At 37.5% G+C, this 17993-nt stretch overlaps 2 protein-coding genes across 4 annotated transcripts in view; one reads left to right on the top strand and one right to left on the bottom strand.

Moving 5' to 3' along the window:
* zfr (zinc finger RNA binding protein) overlaps positions 1-1680 on the bottom strand; it is a 16028-nt gene extending 14348 nt beyond the window's left edge. The window contains exons 1-2 of one of the 2 annotated variants that reach the window (XM_016477362.1): positions 1566-1680; positions 1276-1360 (exon numbers count right to left, since the gene is read on the bottom strand). In XM_016477362.1, the coding sequence (XP_016332848.1) occupies positions 1276-1360; positions 1566-1602 (122 nt within the window). In that variant the 5' untranslated portion in view covers positions 1603-1680. The remainder of the gene's footprint in view (positions 1-1275; positions 1361-1565) is intronic. The other variant, XM_016477354.1, reaches the window with a different exon arrangement.
* A 697-nt stretch (positions 1681-2377) lies between these two features.
* On the top strand, positions 2378-5230 carry LOC107681147 (activated RNA polymerase II transcriptional coactivator p15-like). 2 transcript variants are annotated; one of them, XM_016477333.1, is made up of 5 exons: positions 2378-2473; positions 3708-3780; positions 3966-4085; positions 4580-4688; positions 4867-5230. In XM_016477333.1, the coding sequence occupies exons 2-5, from the start codon at positions 3712-3714 to the stop codon at positions 4944-4946; spliced, it is 378 nt and encodes a 125-aa protein (XP_016332819.1). In that variant the 5' UTR covers positions 2378-2473; positions 3708-3711; the 3' UTR covers positions 4947-5230. The 2 variants fall into 2 exon arrangements, with proteins under 2 accessions (XP_016332819.1, XP_016332829.1); XM_016477343.1 differs by having other exon boundaries at positions 2381-2473; positions 3711-3780.
* The last annotated feature ends 12763 nt before the right edge of the window (positions 5231-17993 follow it).

The following is a 17993-nucleotide window of genomic DNA, read 5'->3' as shown; positions in this document are numbered from 1 at the left end:
CAATGGAATGCCGACACCTGTCAGGAATATCAAACACCAAGCGGAGGGAAAACTGCTCAGAAATATGATCCAGCTCAGAAGTAACTTCACATCACGGCTATTTTGACAAATGGAGGCACGGTCTTTCACTGTATGGCACATTAAGAAAAAACGCCTAAACAAGAACAATAGGATTAAGTTACTTCAAAGAAAACTTACACTGAAAAACGTCAACCTAGGCCGAATAAACTCTCGAAAAAGCGGATCAGTAGTGACCTATACAGTCTATGGTAGTGACATACAAGGAGTCCTTGAAGGCGTCCGTGAAGACATCGCCCTTCCCCACACACACGAACACATTTTGTCAGTTATTCAGCTAAAATTAAAATCAGTGATTTTAAAGAATTGTTAAAGTGTCAAAATGAGTTTTTAAATAGTGTTGGGCGACCATGTACATTCGCCTTTTTGCGTTTCCGTCTTAAAAGCACTTGAGTGTAAAGAAGACCGTTGAGATGGACGGTCATGCGCAGAGCCGCTCTAGTGCAGAGCTGGAGGAGAGATGACAGCTGCAGTCTGCTCGCTTTACTTTGGCCGCACTGGCTAAACTCACACTTTATCCAAACACCTCAAAACAAGTAGTTCACAACAATGTTAATATCTTAAAAAAAAAAAAAACACGTCCCGTGTTGCAGATAAACCCTCAGAGATAAGCGTCGTGTCTGTTTATGAGGCAACCCGATCTGATATTAACATAAACAGTAGGCCTATTTATTATTAGTTACAAAACAAAATGTTAAATATACAACTAAAATGTACAGATATTAAAACAACTATTTATTTTAAACTATGATTACACGGGTTTAAACTGCGCATCTGCGCTTGGTTACCACGCCGGTTGTTTATATAAATAGAAATTGAATCAAACTGTATAGCGGTACAACACCCTCTTGTTTGTGGTTTATCCAATAATTTCAATTTCTTCGTAAGATGCCCGCCCAAAACACTAATAAAAACTCAAGTGTCAATCTCTCTCCCAAGCAAAATAAAATAAAATACACAAATACGTAAACACAACGCATTACTGGCTAACATTATATTATAAACATAAGGATTTAAAATGGCATGTAATGATGCATCGTTTGCTCTCCAGCTGTTCATTTGAAGGTTTAAAGCATAGGCAATCGCCTCTCTCCCCTACCCCCACCCGGACCAAGCAACAAAGGCAGAGAGGCCAAATCCCACCATTATTGTATCACCACGATCACCGCAGTCCCCATTAAACATCTCGGCCCTTACCTGTACTGGGCCGCAGCAGCACCATGGGTAAATCCAAAGTAGTTGCCGGTGGCCATTTTGACATCTTCACCTAGCCGGCTGGGCACTGAAAAAAGGAAAGATTCATGGAGGGTAAGCGACAGTGCGCAATGGCAACCATGATGAAGAGCCGTATCATGCAGAGGAAGAAAACACGCAGGAGACTACGACGAAATAAACCCCACACCCATAACATGATCTTAATCATGTCCTCTCTTGTCGAAATCGCGTCTAATGTCTCGTTGTGTTTTTAAAAACCTAATTTTACTCACCATAGGTGAAGGAGACTACTGGACATATGGGAATCATTGGTTTCCTATTCTCTTACGAACTCTGACTCGTAACCCTGCCTTTTTATATGAGAAGGTCGTACCAGGATATAGCGCTTACCGCACATGCGCGTTTGAACGTTGCGAGAGATGGGAAGTGTAGTTTTTCTTACAAACCATTTTAAGGTCGATGAGTACAGCTTTTGATCCAAAAACACACGACATATAACTTTGTGTATGATTGTGATTAGGAAGTGATATAGGACTGACAATAATGTGAACATGTAACATAACTTAAAACAGACTGTGAAATAATTAAAATGCTGAGTAAATTTAAATTAATTAATTCAGTTGTGGCTGTAATTTTTGAATGTACACCAAATTTTAACTCTGATGTTTTGTATTTTAATTTTACAGTAGTGACCATTTTTGTTCACCATATGTGAGTGAATTTAATCATTCACTCAACCAATTCTTTAAGAATACAAGGTTGATAAAATGTCTATTAATTACTAAAAAATTCTCCCTCCGCATGCAGATTACGCTGGTAGCCAACAAAATTATTCATGCCAACACACCCCAGAAATGTTAAAGCCTCATATTAAAAAAATATATTCATATGAGTTTTATCAACGTCATTGCATTAAAACATAAATAATTCTCCACCACTTTGGCTCTTCTATGTGAACGAGTTTGACGAACATTCAGTTCTCTATTATAGATCAGTGGTCTGAACATAGAACGAGAAGCATTCGTTCACTTTAAAGATTTGTTGTTACTGTGGTTTGCATTGAAGAAAAACTACATTTCCCACAATGCCCTCTGAGACGTTATTAGCCATATGGTTGGCTATCGATTCCTCGACTTCCCGCCGCTGAGCGAGACTGACGCTGCAGTGCACGACGTTAAACGTAAGTCCTATTCAATTCATACTGAAGCTAATAGTAAACTGTCTATTTTAGACACGCACTTGTTAAATAAATGCACAGCCATGAAGAATCATATAAAGACCAGCCATACAAACCCGCTTCTAATATGAATGTGTTATCCAGGGCCTATCTTTCCACCTTAGTTTTGGGATGCAGAGGCCCATAATCAGCCCCGCCATACTCGCCGGTGTTGATGTACACGAGTTAGTTTTGGTTGAACAAACAAATTAAGTAGTTTGATGTCGTCCATTCTCGTATATGGAGGCAAATCGGTGAAGCGAAGTCATTATTGATCGGCCTCAAGCCTTTCTCTTGCTTGATGGCTCTTTTCGACCAAGATGACAGTCCTCTCTCTCGTGCTCAGCGATCGGCGGAGGGGATGCTGCTGGAAGTTTGTAAAAATCAATGCAAAATTCATATAGTCTGAGTTTAAAAAAAAGCAAAAACATTGCAAAGTGTATGCAGCAAGGCTACACAATGTAGCAAGCCCTACAGTTTAAGGCTATGAAATATGTGTAGCAGGTTTTTACAAGATTTAATTTAGTACTTTTTGAGATCCAATTGGTCTTCTAAATAAACTAGTATTTCCGTAGTTATGATGGAAATTCTGGGAATATCAGGGAATCTCACACTTGGATTCTAGGTCAGAGAAAGTCTGGGAAATTAATAAAATATTAAAATAACCCCCCCTGTGTCTGTGCTCATGTTTTTCCCCCACCCATAGCAATATGGTTCATATTTGTTAGTAAGTAAACTATTACTATTGATAAGTAAACCTTTTAAATAATTTGGAGTCATTGAAATTATTTGTTCTGAGGAATCACTTACGTGTTTTTAGAAACAATATTGTGTGACTCCTGTGCATTGGTGACACATGTAGCTAATATAGATAATATGGCATTTATGTTATTTAGAGGATTTTTCTATTATTAAAGAATCTACATTTTTTAGTATTCATGTATTTAACATTTACATTGTTTCAAAAACTACAAGACCATTTCATTAAATTCTGTGATGTAGCAGTTAGTATAAAGCACAGGGTTTCACATCAAGGGTCCCATGCTAAATAGAGATTGAGCTGCTGTTATATACAAAATAAAGCCGAACATACCTGGAAAAATGTGTATTCACTACTGAAATGAAGTTCCATAAGTGGCATTGAGGGGGCAGTGTTGAATCATATTTTACATGAAATTGTACTTGTGTTCAACTTCAGCAGCATGCCTAAGTCTAAAGAAGTGCTGTCTTCCACTTCGAATAGTGGTTCGGACAGTGATACAGAAACAAAGGTATGAACACTGATTTACATGAATGCGACAAAATTAATATAGCCTTTCCAACTGGAAAACTAAGTTTATGCTTCCTGACTTTAACTTGAATTTAACTTGAAATCAGCAGTGGATATTTAATCTGAATATGTGCTGCAGGCCTGAAAGGTCATGTGTTTGTTTTTGTCTCCTTATTTCTTGCAAAGGCCAAAAGAAAGAAGGCAAGTGCTCCTGAGAAGCCTGCTAAAAAACAGAAAAGTGGAGAGACCTCCAAACCCAGCGGCTCTGCTAAGAGTGACAGAAACAATGATGATAACTTGTTCCAGGTTGAGTTTTTCAGCATTTTTGTCCTGACCGCCCTATCAGGGTTTATTAATGACCAAATGATTATACATTATCCCATATGCAGTAGAACTGCTTACCAAATAAATAAATGCATGGACATGTAATATTGATCTGATGTTAAATTATCTTGTAGATTAGTTTAAAGCGCTCTACTAAGAGCAATAGTGCATTGAAACAGAAAACTTGCTGGCAACAAGATTAACATCAGTTTATAAAAAATATTATTATTATTGATCTGTAATGCAACTTTACTTTTCTTTTTACTTTTTTATTAGTAACACATCTCTTATCAGGTTCTTTTTATTCCGGTTTATGTAAATTCTATGTAAGAACTCCTACAGAATACCAGTAACCAGCCATTTCTTCTGTTTTAGATTTATTTTTGAATGTTTTGAGTGTAATAATGAAAGTCTAGTATGATTTGAGCTATTATTGACTGTCCCTGGTGGCTCATTCATGTTTTGATATGTGACAGATTGGAAAGCTGAGATACGTCAGTGTCAGAGATTTCAAAGGCAAGGTTTTGATTGACATTCGAGAGTACTGGATGGACCAAGCTGGTGAGATGAAGCCTGGAAAAAAAGGTAATTATGGGGCCATTTATTTTTCTCCAATTTATTTGATGTATTTTTGTGTCATTCTACTTTGACCTCTTAGTCAAACAAATATCTTTCAGTGCAGGTAAAATGTTCTTGTGTGTATTACGTTTTATTATTATGCCATAGTAGTTTTGTTCCATCAATTGTATTGAATTACCCTCAGGCATTTCATTGAATCCTGAGCAGTGGAATCAGCTGAAGGAACAAATGTCGGACATCGATGATGCAGTTAGAAGATTGTAAGAGCTCTTTGTGCAGTGAATGGTTGTCTGGTTCTTTTTAGAGTTCCATACTTTGGTACACAGGGACTTTAACAAAATGTTTCCTGCTTCAACTTGTGTTATATGTATGCTGTTCAATTTGAAGAGACGTCTTTTGTTATGTTATTGTTAATATCCAGTTGTCTGCTGTTAAATGTTGATGTGTGTGAATAGTAAGTCTTGACTGGGTGATTGTTCTTTTAATAGTACAATAGCTGCATTGTTCTCATACTCTGCCTACATAATAAAGGCTTTTTTTGGTTTGGAGTCTTTAGTCTGGTGTTTTTTTTTTTGTTTTTTTTTTGATTGAGTATAAAAATATTAACCATGTTATGTTTTGTTCCCTATATCATGGTAAAGTGCATATTTTTAAACTGGAAGTTGTTGTGATCCTGTCAATAAACAGAGCAGTAATGGATGACCTAAAATGAAGGCGTTTGGCACTTTATGATGCTTGTTGTGTCCAGTCCTGAGTGCTTGTGTGTAATTTGCTCGCCTTCGCGTGGGAGCAGGAATTATAATGGTCCGTACACCCACTCAAACATAGACCAGACTCCAGAATAAAAACAGCCCTTTCACTTGACTGTCCAGAAGAGCCATCTTGCATCACTTGCATTTGCTGTCTAAATTAAATCACTCTTAAATCATGGTAGCCACTGTATTGCCAGCACGTCTTTGAGACAATATGGTTTATGGTGTTGCGTGCAAAGCAAGCATTATTGGGGTAGTTTGTGTACGAAGTAACCACAGTGCAAGCACATTTTTTTGAGATGCAGAGGTTCATGCTGTGAATAAACATTTATAAAATTAATCTACTTTTATATTGTAGTGTGTGTATATATATATATATATGTGTATGTGTATATATATATATATATATATATTAGTATCAACTTAATTTCAGAATTCGTTGACTGAACAGCATTTCTACATTAAGACATTTTGTGCAATAATGGTACATAAACTATAAATATATATGCATTTCAAAATGTGCATCGATTCATATTATGACTGTTTCTTGAATATCAAATGCGTCCTAAGGTTTGAACATAAAGCTGTGCCTTAGAAAAGAATATTTATTTTTCTGTTTCACTGCTTGCACTTCAGGTGGTGGTTACTATGGAGATTACTTGCAACCACAGAGGTTCATTTTAGTTCCTGAGGTAATAATTTCATGTTCCGATTGAACCAGCTTTTCACTCCAACTTCAATTCTGTGATCAAACACCGAGACATGAACTATGAAACATCAAAAAATGGCAGTCTCTAAAACCTTCTTCTAAAACCATGAGTATGTCATGTACACCTGTTAGTGTAAAGCTAATGTTTGTGTGTAAAACTGATCAAAAGAAAATGAAACATTTTATTGGTGGCCAGTGGTCACAGTATGTAGGCCTGAGTTTGGTGTGGTGTGTATGATTTCATACTAGATTTCATATTCATGTGAGTTAATTTTCATCTTCAAATGTTCTGTGTTTAATAGAGTAAAGTTCCTTAGATTAAAATGGACCATGCACATTCATATTTGTCAAAATTGCCCAATAGAAAGGTATCACTAGGTGGCACCAATGCTCTATTGAAATTGAATTTATCCTGCTAGTTTTTGGACAAGAAAACCATCCTCAACTTGTCAACGTTTTTAACAATGACACAAAGTTCTCCTTAAAACTGACTGGCCATTGTAGAGTACAAATTTCCATTTTATACAGTTAAGGTTGTAAATTCTGCTTCGTACCCTTTCTATCAATATGCCAATTCTGATACCAGACAGCGTGTTTGTGGCTTACTAATGTGAATTTATTTCCATCACATGTTAGTTGTTGATAGGAAAGGAATTTGTTTCACAAGTCTTGGCAGTGCATTAAACACCGTTAATGCATTAAAATTTCCTTTCCTATCAGTGTGTGATAGATATTCCATCTGAACACACTGACCTGAGTAATGTGGAGGAATCAAATTCATTTGTTCAATTAGAATGTGCTGCAAGTTGTGCTTTGGTCTGCAATCATTTTAATGAAAGCACAAACACAGTGCAACCATCTGTCCACAAAACAGGAATTGGTGGAATGTCCCCGATAACTGGAGGCGGTTTGAATCGTCTCTGCAGCCTCCATCTTCTTGAGATTTACTGTACATCACTTTGATGCTTTTATGATGGATGGAGGAATACGCAGAACATCCTGGAAGAGAGAAGCCGAGCGGGCGTGTTGCACTAGTTTACTAGTTTTGGAGCACTTTAGGTCACCGATGCATCAAAAGTCCAACATCTGCTTCCATTTGAAGGGTCTGCTGTGAGCCTGGCAATTGAACATTGGTGTCTGTGGTTCTTGGACTGGTTCTCGTGTCATTGAGTATTGCATTGCATATTTCAGTGCTTGAGTTTCAGGTTATGTTTATATCTGGACATGGGAATATGCTGGGGCGTGTAGCTCATCTTTGGGCTAATATCAAACCGGCATGGGTTTTACAGGAGAGAATAACGCATGAGGAAACCCTTTCAGCCCAGTTTTGATGGATGTCTCTGCCTCTGTTGTTTTACTCTATGGTGGCTAATATAACGGATACAGTTTCATGGAAGGAATTTGTACTTCCATTGAGATGTAAAATGCATATTAATTACGGGGCGCCTTGAGTTTCCTGTCCGTGACAGAGATGGTATTGGCTGGAACCTGCTTTGGCTGTGAACTAAGGCAGGATCTTGCCAATTTGTCTACAGTTGAATTAACTTTACAATGGACAAATTATATTGAGAAGTTTATAGGCCACAATCCCTTCTCTTGACCCTCTGGCAAGGATAAAACCATTCATCTCAAACATGTCAGAAGAAAAACAAGTCCACTTAGACTTCACCCTGGCGAAAGTGTTCTCGCTGTGGTGCACTTCTACCAAAATGTACTATCATTCTGTCATTCCTTCAAAGCTGATGGAGAAAACAGAAAATGTGTTGGTATCCTGGCTGGCTCCGTGGAATGTCCAGTGAGTGTCAGTTTAATAATGGTTGCAGTTGTCTTTGGCATGGATATGTTCTGCTTACATGTGAGGTCAGTTTGGTGAAGCTGCCACAGAAGTGAAGATAGATCAAAACATTAATCATTCATGATTAATGAGTATAATTCCAAAGGTGGACAAGGAATCAAGCATGGGGATGAGATGAAATGTTGCTTTTCCTGACTGTAATGATAAAACAGACATCCAGACGTTCCTTCTTATGGAAGATTCTGTTTAATCACTTTCCTCTTCGGCGTTCGGATTCAAAGAAAAAGTATACACACAGAACTCTTCTCACAGTGCTCATCACATGAATATCTGACTCATGCAACACCAAATTTATTTCTTAGTAAATATTTTTGTAGATTACTCATATGAAAATACTTACGGATCTGTTATTACTCATGGCTTTGAATGGCAAATCCATCAGAGAAATATAAAACGTCTGTAGTTCAAGAAAAATAAGCTTTTAGTGTAGTATTGTTAACTGTAAAACTCAAAAACCTGACTCTAGTGTCTTTTATCACATGCTGAAGTGTATTTCATGTTTCATGTCGGCTGTTTCATTGTTAGCACAAAGCTTAGATGCAGACATGGCTGCTCATGTTGGCTGGAGAACACTGAGGAATGTTATGGTCTTGTTGATAATTCTCCCCTCTCAGCTGGGGCTTATACAGCCCCTCTCGCTGGCTGCGGGACCCCGCTGAGCAGAACGTCCCTGAGGTTAGCTGGAGGTGCCCTTGACCTGACTGTCCACGCCACCTCGTAAATCTGCCCAGCCTGGACCAACACTTATTGTTCACAAGGAGTGTTGTTTGCCAGGATTTAGTTTCACCCTCAGATGAGTTGTTTGGGTAGTCTGTACTGTTTAAATGTGCCTAAGGGTATCGGAATGTGTCAGCCATTACCACACGGCTCTCTGGAATACTTGATTCTGATTGGTCAATCTCGCCATGCAGCGGACAGATATTCACAATATTTGCTGTCCCCTATGGCAACGCCACAGTGCGTGTTCACAGCAGTGAGACAACTCTGCTAGAATGCCTTTGGTTGTTTTCAGTTTGAAACCAATATAATGATCATATATATGTTTTTATACGCCGTTGTTATATGCATGTTAAAGGAATAGTTCACCCAAAAATGAAAATTCTATCCACCCTCATGTCGTTCCAAACACATAAGACCTTTGTTCATTTTCGGAACACAAATTAAGATATTTTTGATTAAATCCGAGAGTTTCGAAATCCAAGAGAAATCCAAGAGTCTTCGAAGCACGTTCGAAACAGCTTTGTGGTACTTTCACGAACATACCCTCATGAATGTCTCAAAGTCTGACACTGACACAGAAGAAATTGTTGAATAAAGTCTTTATTTTTGTTTTCTTTGCGCACAAAAAGTTTTCTCATAGCTTCATAAAATTAAGGTTGAACCATTGATGTCACATGGACTATTTTATCGATGTCCTTACTACCTTTCTGGGTCTTGAATGTGGTAGTTGCATTGCTGTCTATGCAGGTTCAGAAAGCTCTCAGATGTCATCAAAAATATCTTAATTTATGTTCCGAAGATGAACGAAGGTCTTATGTGTCTGGAACAACATGAAGGTGAGTAATTAATGACTGAATTTTTATTTTTGGGTGAACTAAAATAAAACTCCTTTAAATATTGTATTTTTAACAATTTTCTTTTTTGAGAATAGAATTTTATTTGAGTTGATTAAATTGACACCTTATCGTTACCCTGGACTTTCAGAAACAAAGCTTGCATGTTTCAAACTGTAAGTCTATATGATCATTATATTGACCAAGTGCTGAAAAAAATATATACTCAATACAGACACCCCAAAGCAGAGGTGTTGTAGCGTTTTGTGGCATTGAGGGAGCCTTTGCAGTGTACACACAATGTCAAACCCACAATCCTCCACGGCGAGATATAGCTTGGCTCCCATAAGAATAAATTGAAAAATGCCAGCTCTGATCTACGCACTCTATGCCAGTGGACAGATATGCATCGTAAAAAAAATGGCCCTACTTTCACGTCTCTTGTATTGCACAATGGACATGATTTCCATGTAACTGGCACCAACTTGTGTCTCAGTTATCCACTGTCGTGAAAATTACTTCAGAGGAATAAAATTTTAAAATCAGTGTAATTTTATTGCAGTGTGTGTATGTTACTACATTGTAATGGACTTTTTTAATTGTGAAAGCTTTAAGATAAAACACAGGTAAACTCAAATAAGTAGTTCATGCCCAAGTATTTATTTATTCGGTGTGTAGTTATATAAATAAGTGGTACATTATCACTTACATAAGCCAGATTTCCCTCACCTGCATGCTACACAGCAGGACAGAAAGTTAAATTTCCGGCAGCCTGGGAGGATTGAATCGCCTGGGCGCCAACATGATCCCTCGGTGTGCTGCTGCAAATGGCTGTGTGTTGGAGCATTATGCAATGCCATAACTTGAGCCATACTTTAATTCCTTTGATTCCCCATGGACACAATTAAGATAGTCATGGTTGTAGTTTTGACGCAGTGGTCCAAATGTGCTATCTCGCTCACAGGCGGAGAAATGTCTTGCCAAAGAGGGAAAATATAAGGAGTCATGTCTCATTTATCTAGTGTAAACAACACGGCCTCTGTGGCAAATCATCTTGTTATTTGCCTGGGTGTATCCACAGTGGATTTTCTTATCACAGATCAGTTCAGATAGTATTATTAATAAACAAACTGCAGAATTTAGATAATGATATCACACATCTCTCACTTAGTTTGCATTAATAGTGGAAAATACAATCAACTGAAAGACTCCAGGTAGCACTGGAGAAAAATTTACTGTGATTAATGGGGGAAAGAAAGTTTTTGGAATAGTACAGTCATTAAATATTCATGGTCGTGCTTCCCGTGTTTGCACTGGGTTATGTTAAATCACTTCAGGGATGAGGGTTTTCCACTTGACCTGTTCATATCCTGTTTTTCCTCCTTTTTTTTCCAGTTTACAGACTCTAAGGACACTAAAAATTCCTTATTACATTGAGGTACTCCCAGCTGTATTGTTTCATTACATAGCAGACGACGTGAAAAAAATATCTGTGCCATGCCTTTAGTCTGATTTTCTTATATCAGATAAACAATCATGCTGTAGTACTGAATCAGTGCTGCTGAGATTCAACTGCAAATGTTCTGATATTCAGCATTATGGCAGATGTGATATTACTTTTATATACAAGAGGTTAATTAAAGGCATAGTTCCATCAAAAATTAAAATTCTGTCATTAATTAATCACCCTCGTGTCGTTCCAAACCTGTAAGACCTTCGTTCATCTTCGGAAAACAAATTAAGATATTTTTGATAAAATCCAAGAGCTTTCTGACCCTGCTTATAGACAGCAACACAACTACTACGTTCAAGACCCAGAAACGTAGCAAGGACATTGTTAAAATAGTGACATCAGTGGTTCAACCTTCATTTTATGAAGCTTCGAGAATACTTTTTGTGTGCAAATAAAACAAAAATAACAACTTTATTCAACAATTTTTTTCTCTTCCGTGTCAGTCTTTAATGCGCATTCACAAGAATACCACAACGCCCTTTCTGGACCCTAACTGACCCTTTAAGCCAGACAAAATTTGACTAGATAGATTTTTTCTCAATAGAAATCGTTTCATGGTCTTTTCCTTAATAATTGCATTCAAATAACGTCAAAAACACATCAAATCTAAACCAAATGCTCATATTAAAGACATTACCAAAAAAAAAAAAGAGAAAAAAATTTCCATATAACAAAGTGGCAAAAGTTGTTTGTTTGTTTGATTTTTAAATCAGAGTAAATGCACTTTGTGGCTGTTCACACTATGATCCAATAAACAGATCTGTATCAAATGGGCCTACCATTCCCTTTACAGATAATTAGAAATTTGGAACCTGATTATTTGAGACATGAGAAATACTTTGTGTTGTATGCTCAGTAAGAACAGTTTTTATTATTTATTTTTTTATCAGACCTCACACCACTCTCTCTACCTTCCATCTCTCTACTAAGGACAGAATGTAGACAGGACCAGACAATGGGAAGCAGTAATAGACCATTCAAACAAACAAAGATTTGCAGAAGAGGTGGAAAAAAAGAAGCAGAGAATTTCTGACGTAAAAGCATCTACCGCACACGCAGTGTCAACATGTAGTGTTTCTCTTCGGTCGTGGGACGTCAGAGCATGCCATTTGGAGGATGTTTAAACAGAGATCTACTCGTCTCTTTGCTTTAGCCTATCTGCCATACAGACCACAGGAATTCCAGGACAAACCCTACTTGGACCGGCCTCCTCATTATATTGCAGAACCGTAACTCAATCCTTTTTTTGGATGGTTTTATTCTCAATAGTGTCATTAGAAACATAGAACAAGGCTAACACATATACTTATCATTGCGTTACTGCTCCAAAATATAGCTGTACAATGAATGTGTTCTGAGAATATTTTCCTAACTCAAATAAATAAAGCAACAGTTTGCATTGAAAGTGCAAAAACCTTTCTAATTAGGTTATGAAAACCTGGCGGTTTTTTATAGTTCTTAATGGGGGCATTTGGAAAACATTCTTAACACATATACATGTGGACAGGGCTCCATGATTTATGATTCATTTAGCTGATTCATTAACTCATAGATGTAGTTATTTCAAACTAGAATGGCCAAACCACTCCAATTCATCCACTCCAACTCCTAGAAAGGCCAATTTTTAAATTTCGATATAACAGATTAATGAACAATGGATTCATGCTTATGTTTTGAGAATGTTTCCCGAGCATGATACCTTAAAAAGTACCATTAACGTGACTGCAAGAACATACCTTTAAAAGAAAGTTCTGGGAATGTTCCTTGTTAGCCTGGACTGTGAGATGGCCTAATCCACTAATACTAATTGCTGACTAATTCAGTTAGCAGTGAGAAGAAATGCAGGCAGTCAGTCACACTCTCATACCGAGCCATTAAGCCATTCACTGCCCAGAGGCAAGCCTCACTTAATTAAGTCACAAGCCCCATTTATAACATTATTCTACACTTCACATTTCCATCTCTTTTAAAAGCTTTAATAAATGGAATATTTTGGATTTCAACAAACCCCTAACGACTTGGAGGGATTTTTAATGTGTCCTCCAGGGGAAAGGAGGCTGCGTCTGCTCTTCGGAGGTGAAAGGAAGTTTAGTGGAATGTCTGCAGCACAATTTGAAGTAATGGACTTGGGTCGTGTTATTATTTTGTTCCGAAAATCATTACTTTTACAATGTCACATTCTTCATTTTATTTGGACTCAAGTGGACTTACATTTCTCTATACTCCTGGTTGGGGCCTATCGGGTTACTGATTTGCACGTAGGGGACAGATACGAATGCTGAAGGGAAACAATTTTCTTTGCTTTGTATAAAAATCACCATGTGTTTTACACGTCTATTATGATTGAATTTTATAGAGTCTCGTTCAACTGCTTTAAAACATCTCTTGCACTTACTAGGTGTCCGTATCTCGGGTTTGGTTACTAAAATCAAATGCCTGCCGGTATGGGCTATTATTGAATGTTGGACTGTGGACTACTTGACTTCCAGACTTGAGGGCACGGTGCCTCTTCTAATCCCTATGAGGACTGTGGGTCCTATTAACCTGTCCCTGAGAGTTTGTTTTTACATGCGTATGTGTTCGCTGCCATGGCCTCTTTTAAAAGGAAACAGGAATGTTGCCAAATGTGTTACCCCATACTGTAGATTGCTCTGAGAGGAAGAGGAACGAAACAACAGGGGGTGTCTGTTGTACAACAAGGCCAAACATCCAGCGCTGTCAGGGGTGGATTGAAGAATGCACTCCGTATGCGTTAAATATTTTCAAAACATGAAACTCAATTCTTGAAAACATAGCTCACGCGGTACCTGTCTTTGGATATTTGCCTTCCAGTCACACAGCGTTGGCGCCACGGGGGGTGGGCTGAGGGGGCCCGGCCCGACCACCTCGGTCACTGTGCCCCCTCACCTCTGGTGCCGTCTCCATAGTGGGCGCCCTGATTTTAGTCGGTGAGGCAAGGTACTGCCCTGGGAAGGTTTCCCAGGCTGTTAAATACACAGATTAAAAGCGAAATGTCCAAAAAGTGGGTAGTTCCACAATTAGTTCTGGTACTATGAAAAGGTTCCCGCGGTGCGAAAGGCCCTATTATTGTTGTAAAGTGAGGGGAACTAAATTATCCTATAGTGTTTTTAATGTTGGTACATTACAACAGTATGGGCGTGTGTATTTATAACATCAATTACTAGGCCTACATTCTTTTTTTCAGAAATGGAAGTAACTCAAAATGTTGTTTGTAATTTTAATATTTTTATCTATAGGCCTATACAGCAAAACTACAGAGCTTCCAGTAGGTTATTTTACGGAGCTGTAAACACGGGAATCTCCGACCGCATGCAATCTTTGACGAACACCCAATTCATATATCAAACTAGGCTATATGTTATTAAATTGTACATAGGTTATATATCAGATTATTTTATTTACAAGTTTCATGTTTGTGTTTATCCCGTTTTTTCCCCAGTTGCATCTGAAAATTACTTTCAGAAACATTTTTGTGCAAAGGTTTAAAGCTTAAAATTAACTTTTACAAAATTCATATAATTGTTTGCATACAATAGTTTTATAAATCTGCTAATGTTTGAATAAAAAACATTGATATACTACAAACTAGGGTCAGTCATTTAGCTGTTTCACCCACATATTACAATTTTGTATCAAAAACAGCTTTGTATACAGTCATACATAATAAAATGTACATAAAGGGACCTTCGTTCATCCTTCATCATGCAAATTAAGATATTTTTGATGAAATCCGAGAGCTTTCTGACCATTCATAGACAACAACGCAACTACCACGTTTAAGGCCCAGAAAGGTAGAAAGGAAGGACATCATTAAAATAGTCCATGTGACATCAGTGGTTCAATCGTAATGTTATGAAGCTATGAAAATACTTTTTGTGCACAAAGATAACAAAAATAACGACTTTATTCAACCATTTCTTCTCTTTTGTGTCTTCACAAAACCGTGGGTTCAGGAGAGTAACATGATGCATACGTGCAGTGCTGCTGGACGCAGGATCCAAATTCTCTCTTCATTATCTGTATATTCTGGTTCAAATAAGTACGTTTTGCAAGTCTTCTTCTCTGTCGAAATCTTCAGACTGTTTTATGTACAGCGTGCATCTTCCTCTGCTTGTAAACAAGGTGCAGCGCATCAGGGTTTGACATCAGAACACCGGCTCTTGAACCCGACTCTTCTCTTCGCCAGCGGCGAAGACTGACACGGAAGAAATTATGGAATAAATTAGTTCTTTTTGTTTTCTTTACACACAAAAAGTATTCTCGTAGCTTCATAACATTACGGTTGAACTACTGATGTCACATGGACTATTTTAATGATGTCCTTACTACCTTTCTGGGCCTTGAACGTGGTAGTTGCGTTGCTGTCTATGGAGGGTCAGAAAGCTCACAGATTTCATCAAAAATATCTTAATTTGTGTTCCGAAGAAGGATGAAGGTCTTACGGGTTTGGAACGAGGGTCAGTTTAGGTGAACTATCCCTTTAAATACTTAAATACATTGTCTAACAAAATGTCTGAGAATCAGAGAATCACTCACATCAGAAGGAATCAGCATCATATTCAAAGTGTATATAAAGTAGTCTACCTAGTTCTGATTATAGCATATCTTTACTGGTGTAATTTGCTCGATAAAGGGATGAATTTCCCACCTAATGTGGCATAAGACATTTGGATGAACTCAGATAACACAAGCTAAAAAGAGAAGCGGATCCAATTCAAACAGGTGCTTTTCCCTCTCTTCATCAGCATGTCAGGTTGAGCTGGGAACTCCTAAGAGACTTCTGTCACATTAATTTTTCTCTACAGAATAGGGGTATGTTCATGAGCACCTGGATAAGTGTTGTTTTCAACACAAAGTCAAATTTAATATGTCCTACATCATGACACAGATCATACAGTAACATTAAAGAAGACATTTTTGTTTTCTGAGCAAAAAATCTTGTCAGGGGTGATGTGTTTGCTGATGTCTGAAACAGTCTCCAGCAGTCTCTCGTGTAATCTGAAGTATTCAAGCTATTCCATATGCATCCACAAGACCTGAAATAGTCATGCAGTGGGACTGAAGCAATCTCAATTCTAACTCACAAAATCACATTCCATAAAGTTTTTGTTATCTGTCAAGCACATTATATGGACTAATTATGTGCTAAAGTGAATTTAGGAATAACAACATTATAGTAGGCCTATACAATATAATTGTATATATTTATTTTCAGATTTGCTAAAGATTGAAAGTTTTATTTATTAGCACTAATAAAGATTTTAAGTAAGTTTGAGTGAGATTTAGGTGACACAAAAAACTACAGGTGCATCTCAATAAATTAGAATGTCATAATACACGAGTTTCACAATTTGAGTTGAATTACTGAAATAAATTAACTTTTCCACGAAATTCTAATTTATTGAGATGCACCTGTACTCTAAATGTAAAAATAAGGGAAATTAGCAAGTGAACACCCAATACTAATGGATACCAGTGAATGCAAAATATATCTTTGTTGGTTGATAATCCATATGGTAAAGATATATTATGCATCCCCAATAGTAATTTGAATAGATATACAGTATAAAAAATATTCTAAAGAAGTAAAGCTTTTAACACAGATTTGTCAGAAGTAGAAGACAAGGCGACACGTGTCTTCTCTGATTTGTGATGCTTCATGAGGAGCACAAATGAACCAGAGAAAGCAGCTCCAGTCAACTCGGTCCAGCTCAAATAAAGTCTAATGATGAGGGCAATCTGGCTGTGAGGAGAGGGGCTTGTTCAGACACATAAAACACACTTATTAAGAGATTTTGCAGTGACACTGTCACATATTTTAACCAAGAGAACGATCACTGTTACTTTATGTCCTGAACAGCAGCTAGATAAAGTAACGTGGTTCAGTCTTGTACAACACAAATACATTACTTTAGTGAAAAAAATCACAAGCAATTTCTGTGGTGTTTTAGGCAGGTACAGGGAGAAAAATGAAACATATTTTTGCATATTACTCACCTCTTTTGTTTTCCAGTTTCCTCAGCAAATATTGCATCGTGCTTATTCGTGACACAGTGACTGGGTGTGAAAATAGATGATGCAGCCAAATTATGTTAAATGTCATCATGAGCACTTGGCTTCAAGCGAAGATGTCAAGATATCATGGCAACCCATTGTTTGTTTGACCCATATGTGAAAATGATCCTACCAGCTTTGGCTGAAACATTTTTAAGTTGATCCTCATTGCAGTTAACCAAGCAAATACAAATCAAATTCTTGTTTCACATGCAATGTCATTTGATCTTATGTTGCCAAAGTATTCAAGCTATTAAATGTGAGAGAGTGGTGCTGTTTGGTGTCATGACCTTCTGAGTTCCCATAGTTCTGTTCAAACACACATCTGCACATTCACATCTCCCTTATTTCATCTCATAACACTCTTCAATATGAATAAAACTAACCGTAATGTGCAACAAAATCTTAACAAATATCACATCTAGCTTTTGCCAGGTCAGGATGTAAGCTTTTATAATGGTATTTATGGCTTTTAGAAAAGCGGTTGTCTGCTATTGTGCAAAGGTCTTGCATTTAAAACGAATGGCACTGCAAGTGTGACACTGGCGCTTTCAGTGAAATTCTTGAAAACATCTCTGTAGTGGTGGCCTTTCCAGTAACTATTGAGAAGTCTAGTGTTTGTTGACATTTCCCAGACTTTGCTTTGTGGTGAATGTCTGTATATGTGCTCACCAAAGTGTGTTCAACAAAGTTCCTGAAACGAGACAAAACTAAATTAGGCCTTCAGGCTTGACAGCTCTTAACTTTCACTACTTTTATCCCTTTACAGGGTTACATCCCTTGACTCATTTACTATTAAAAGGCAGAAAAACAAAGGTGTACCTTTTATATGTGTAAATACAAAAGGTTTGAAC

Source organism: Sinocyclocheilus anshuiensis, unplaced genomic scaffold, assembly GCF_001515605.1.
Source record: "Sinocyclocheilus anshuiensis isolate Anshui unplaced genomic scaffold, SAMN03320099.WGS_v1.1 scaffold697, whole genome shotgun sequence".
Classification (NCBI taxonomy): Eukaryota; Metazoa; Chordata; class Actinopteri; order Cypriniformes; family Cyprinidae; genus Sinocyclocheilus; species Sinocyclocheilus anshuiensis.
The sequence above is the reverse complement of the archived record's forward strand: the minus strand, read 5'-3'. Positions and strand labels throughout refer to the sequence as shown.

What these genes read in the sequence shown, in the direction of transcription:
- LOC107681147 (XM_016477333.1), top strand. Translation starts at nt 3,712, where the DNA reads ATGCCTAAGTCTAAAGAAGTGCTGTCTTCCACTTCGAATAGTGGTTCG. An exon ending in ATGATGATAACTTGTTCCAG is followed by an intron (nt 4,086 to 4,579) that starts GTTGAGTTTTTC and finishes GATATGTGACAG; the next exon opens with ATTGGAAAGCTGAGATACGT. An exon ending in GATGAAGCCTGGAAAAAAAG is followed by an intron (nt 4,689 to 4,866) that starts GTAATTATGGGG and finishes AATTACCCTCAG; the next exon opens with GCATTTCATTGAATCCTGAG.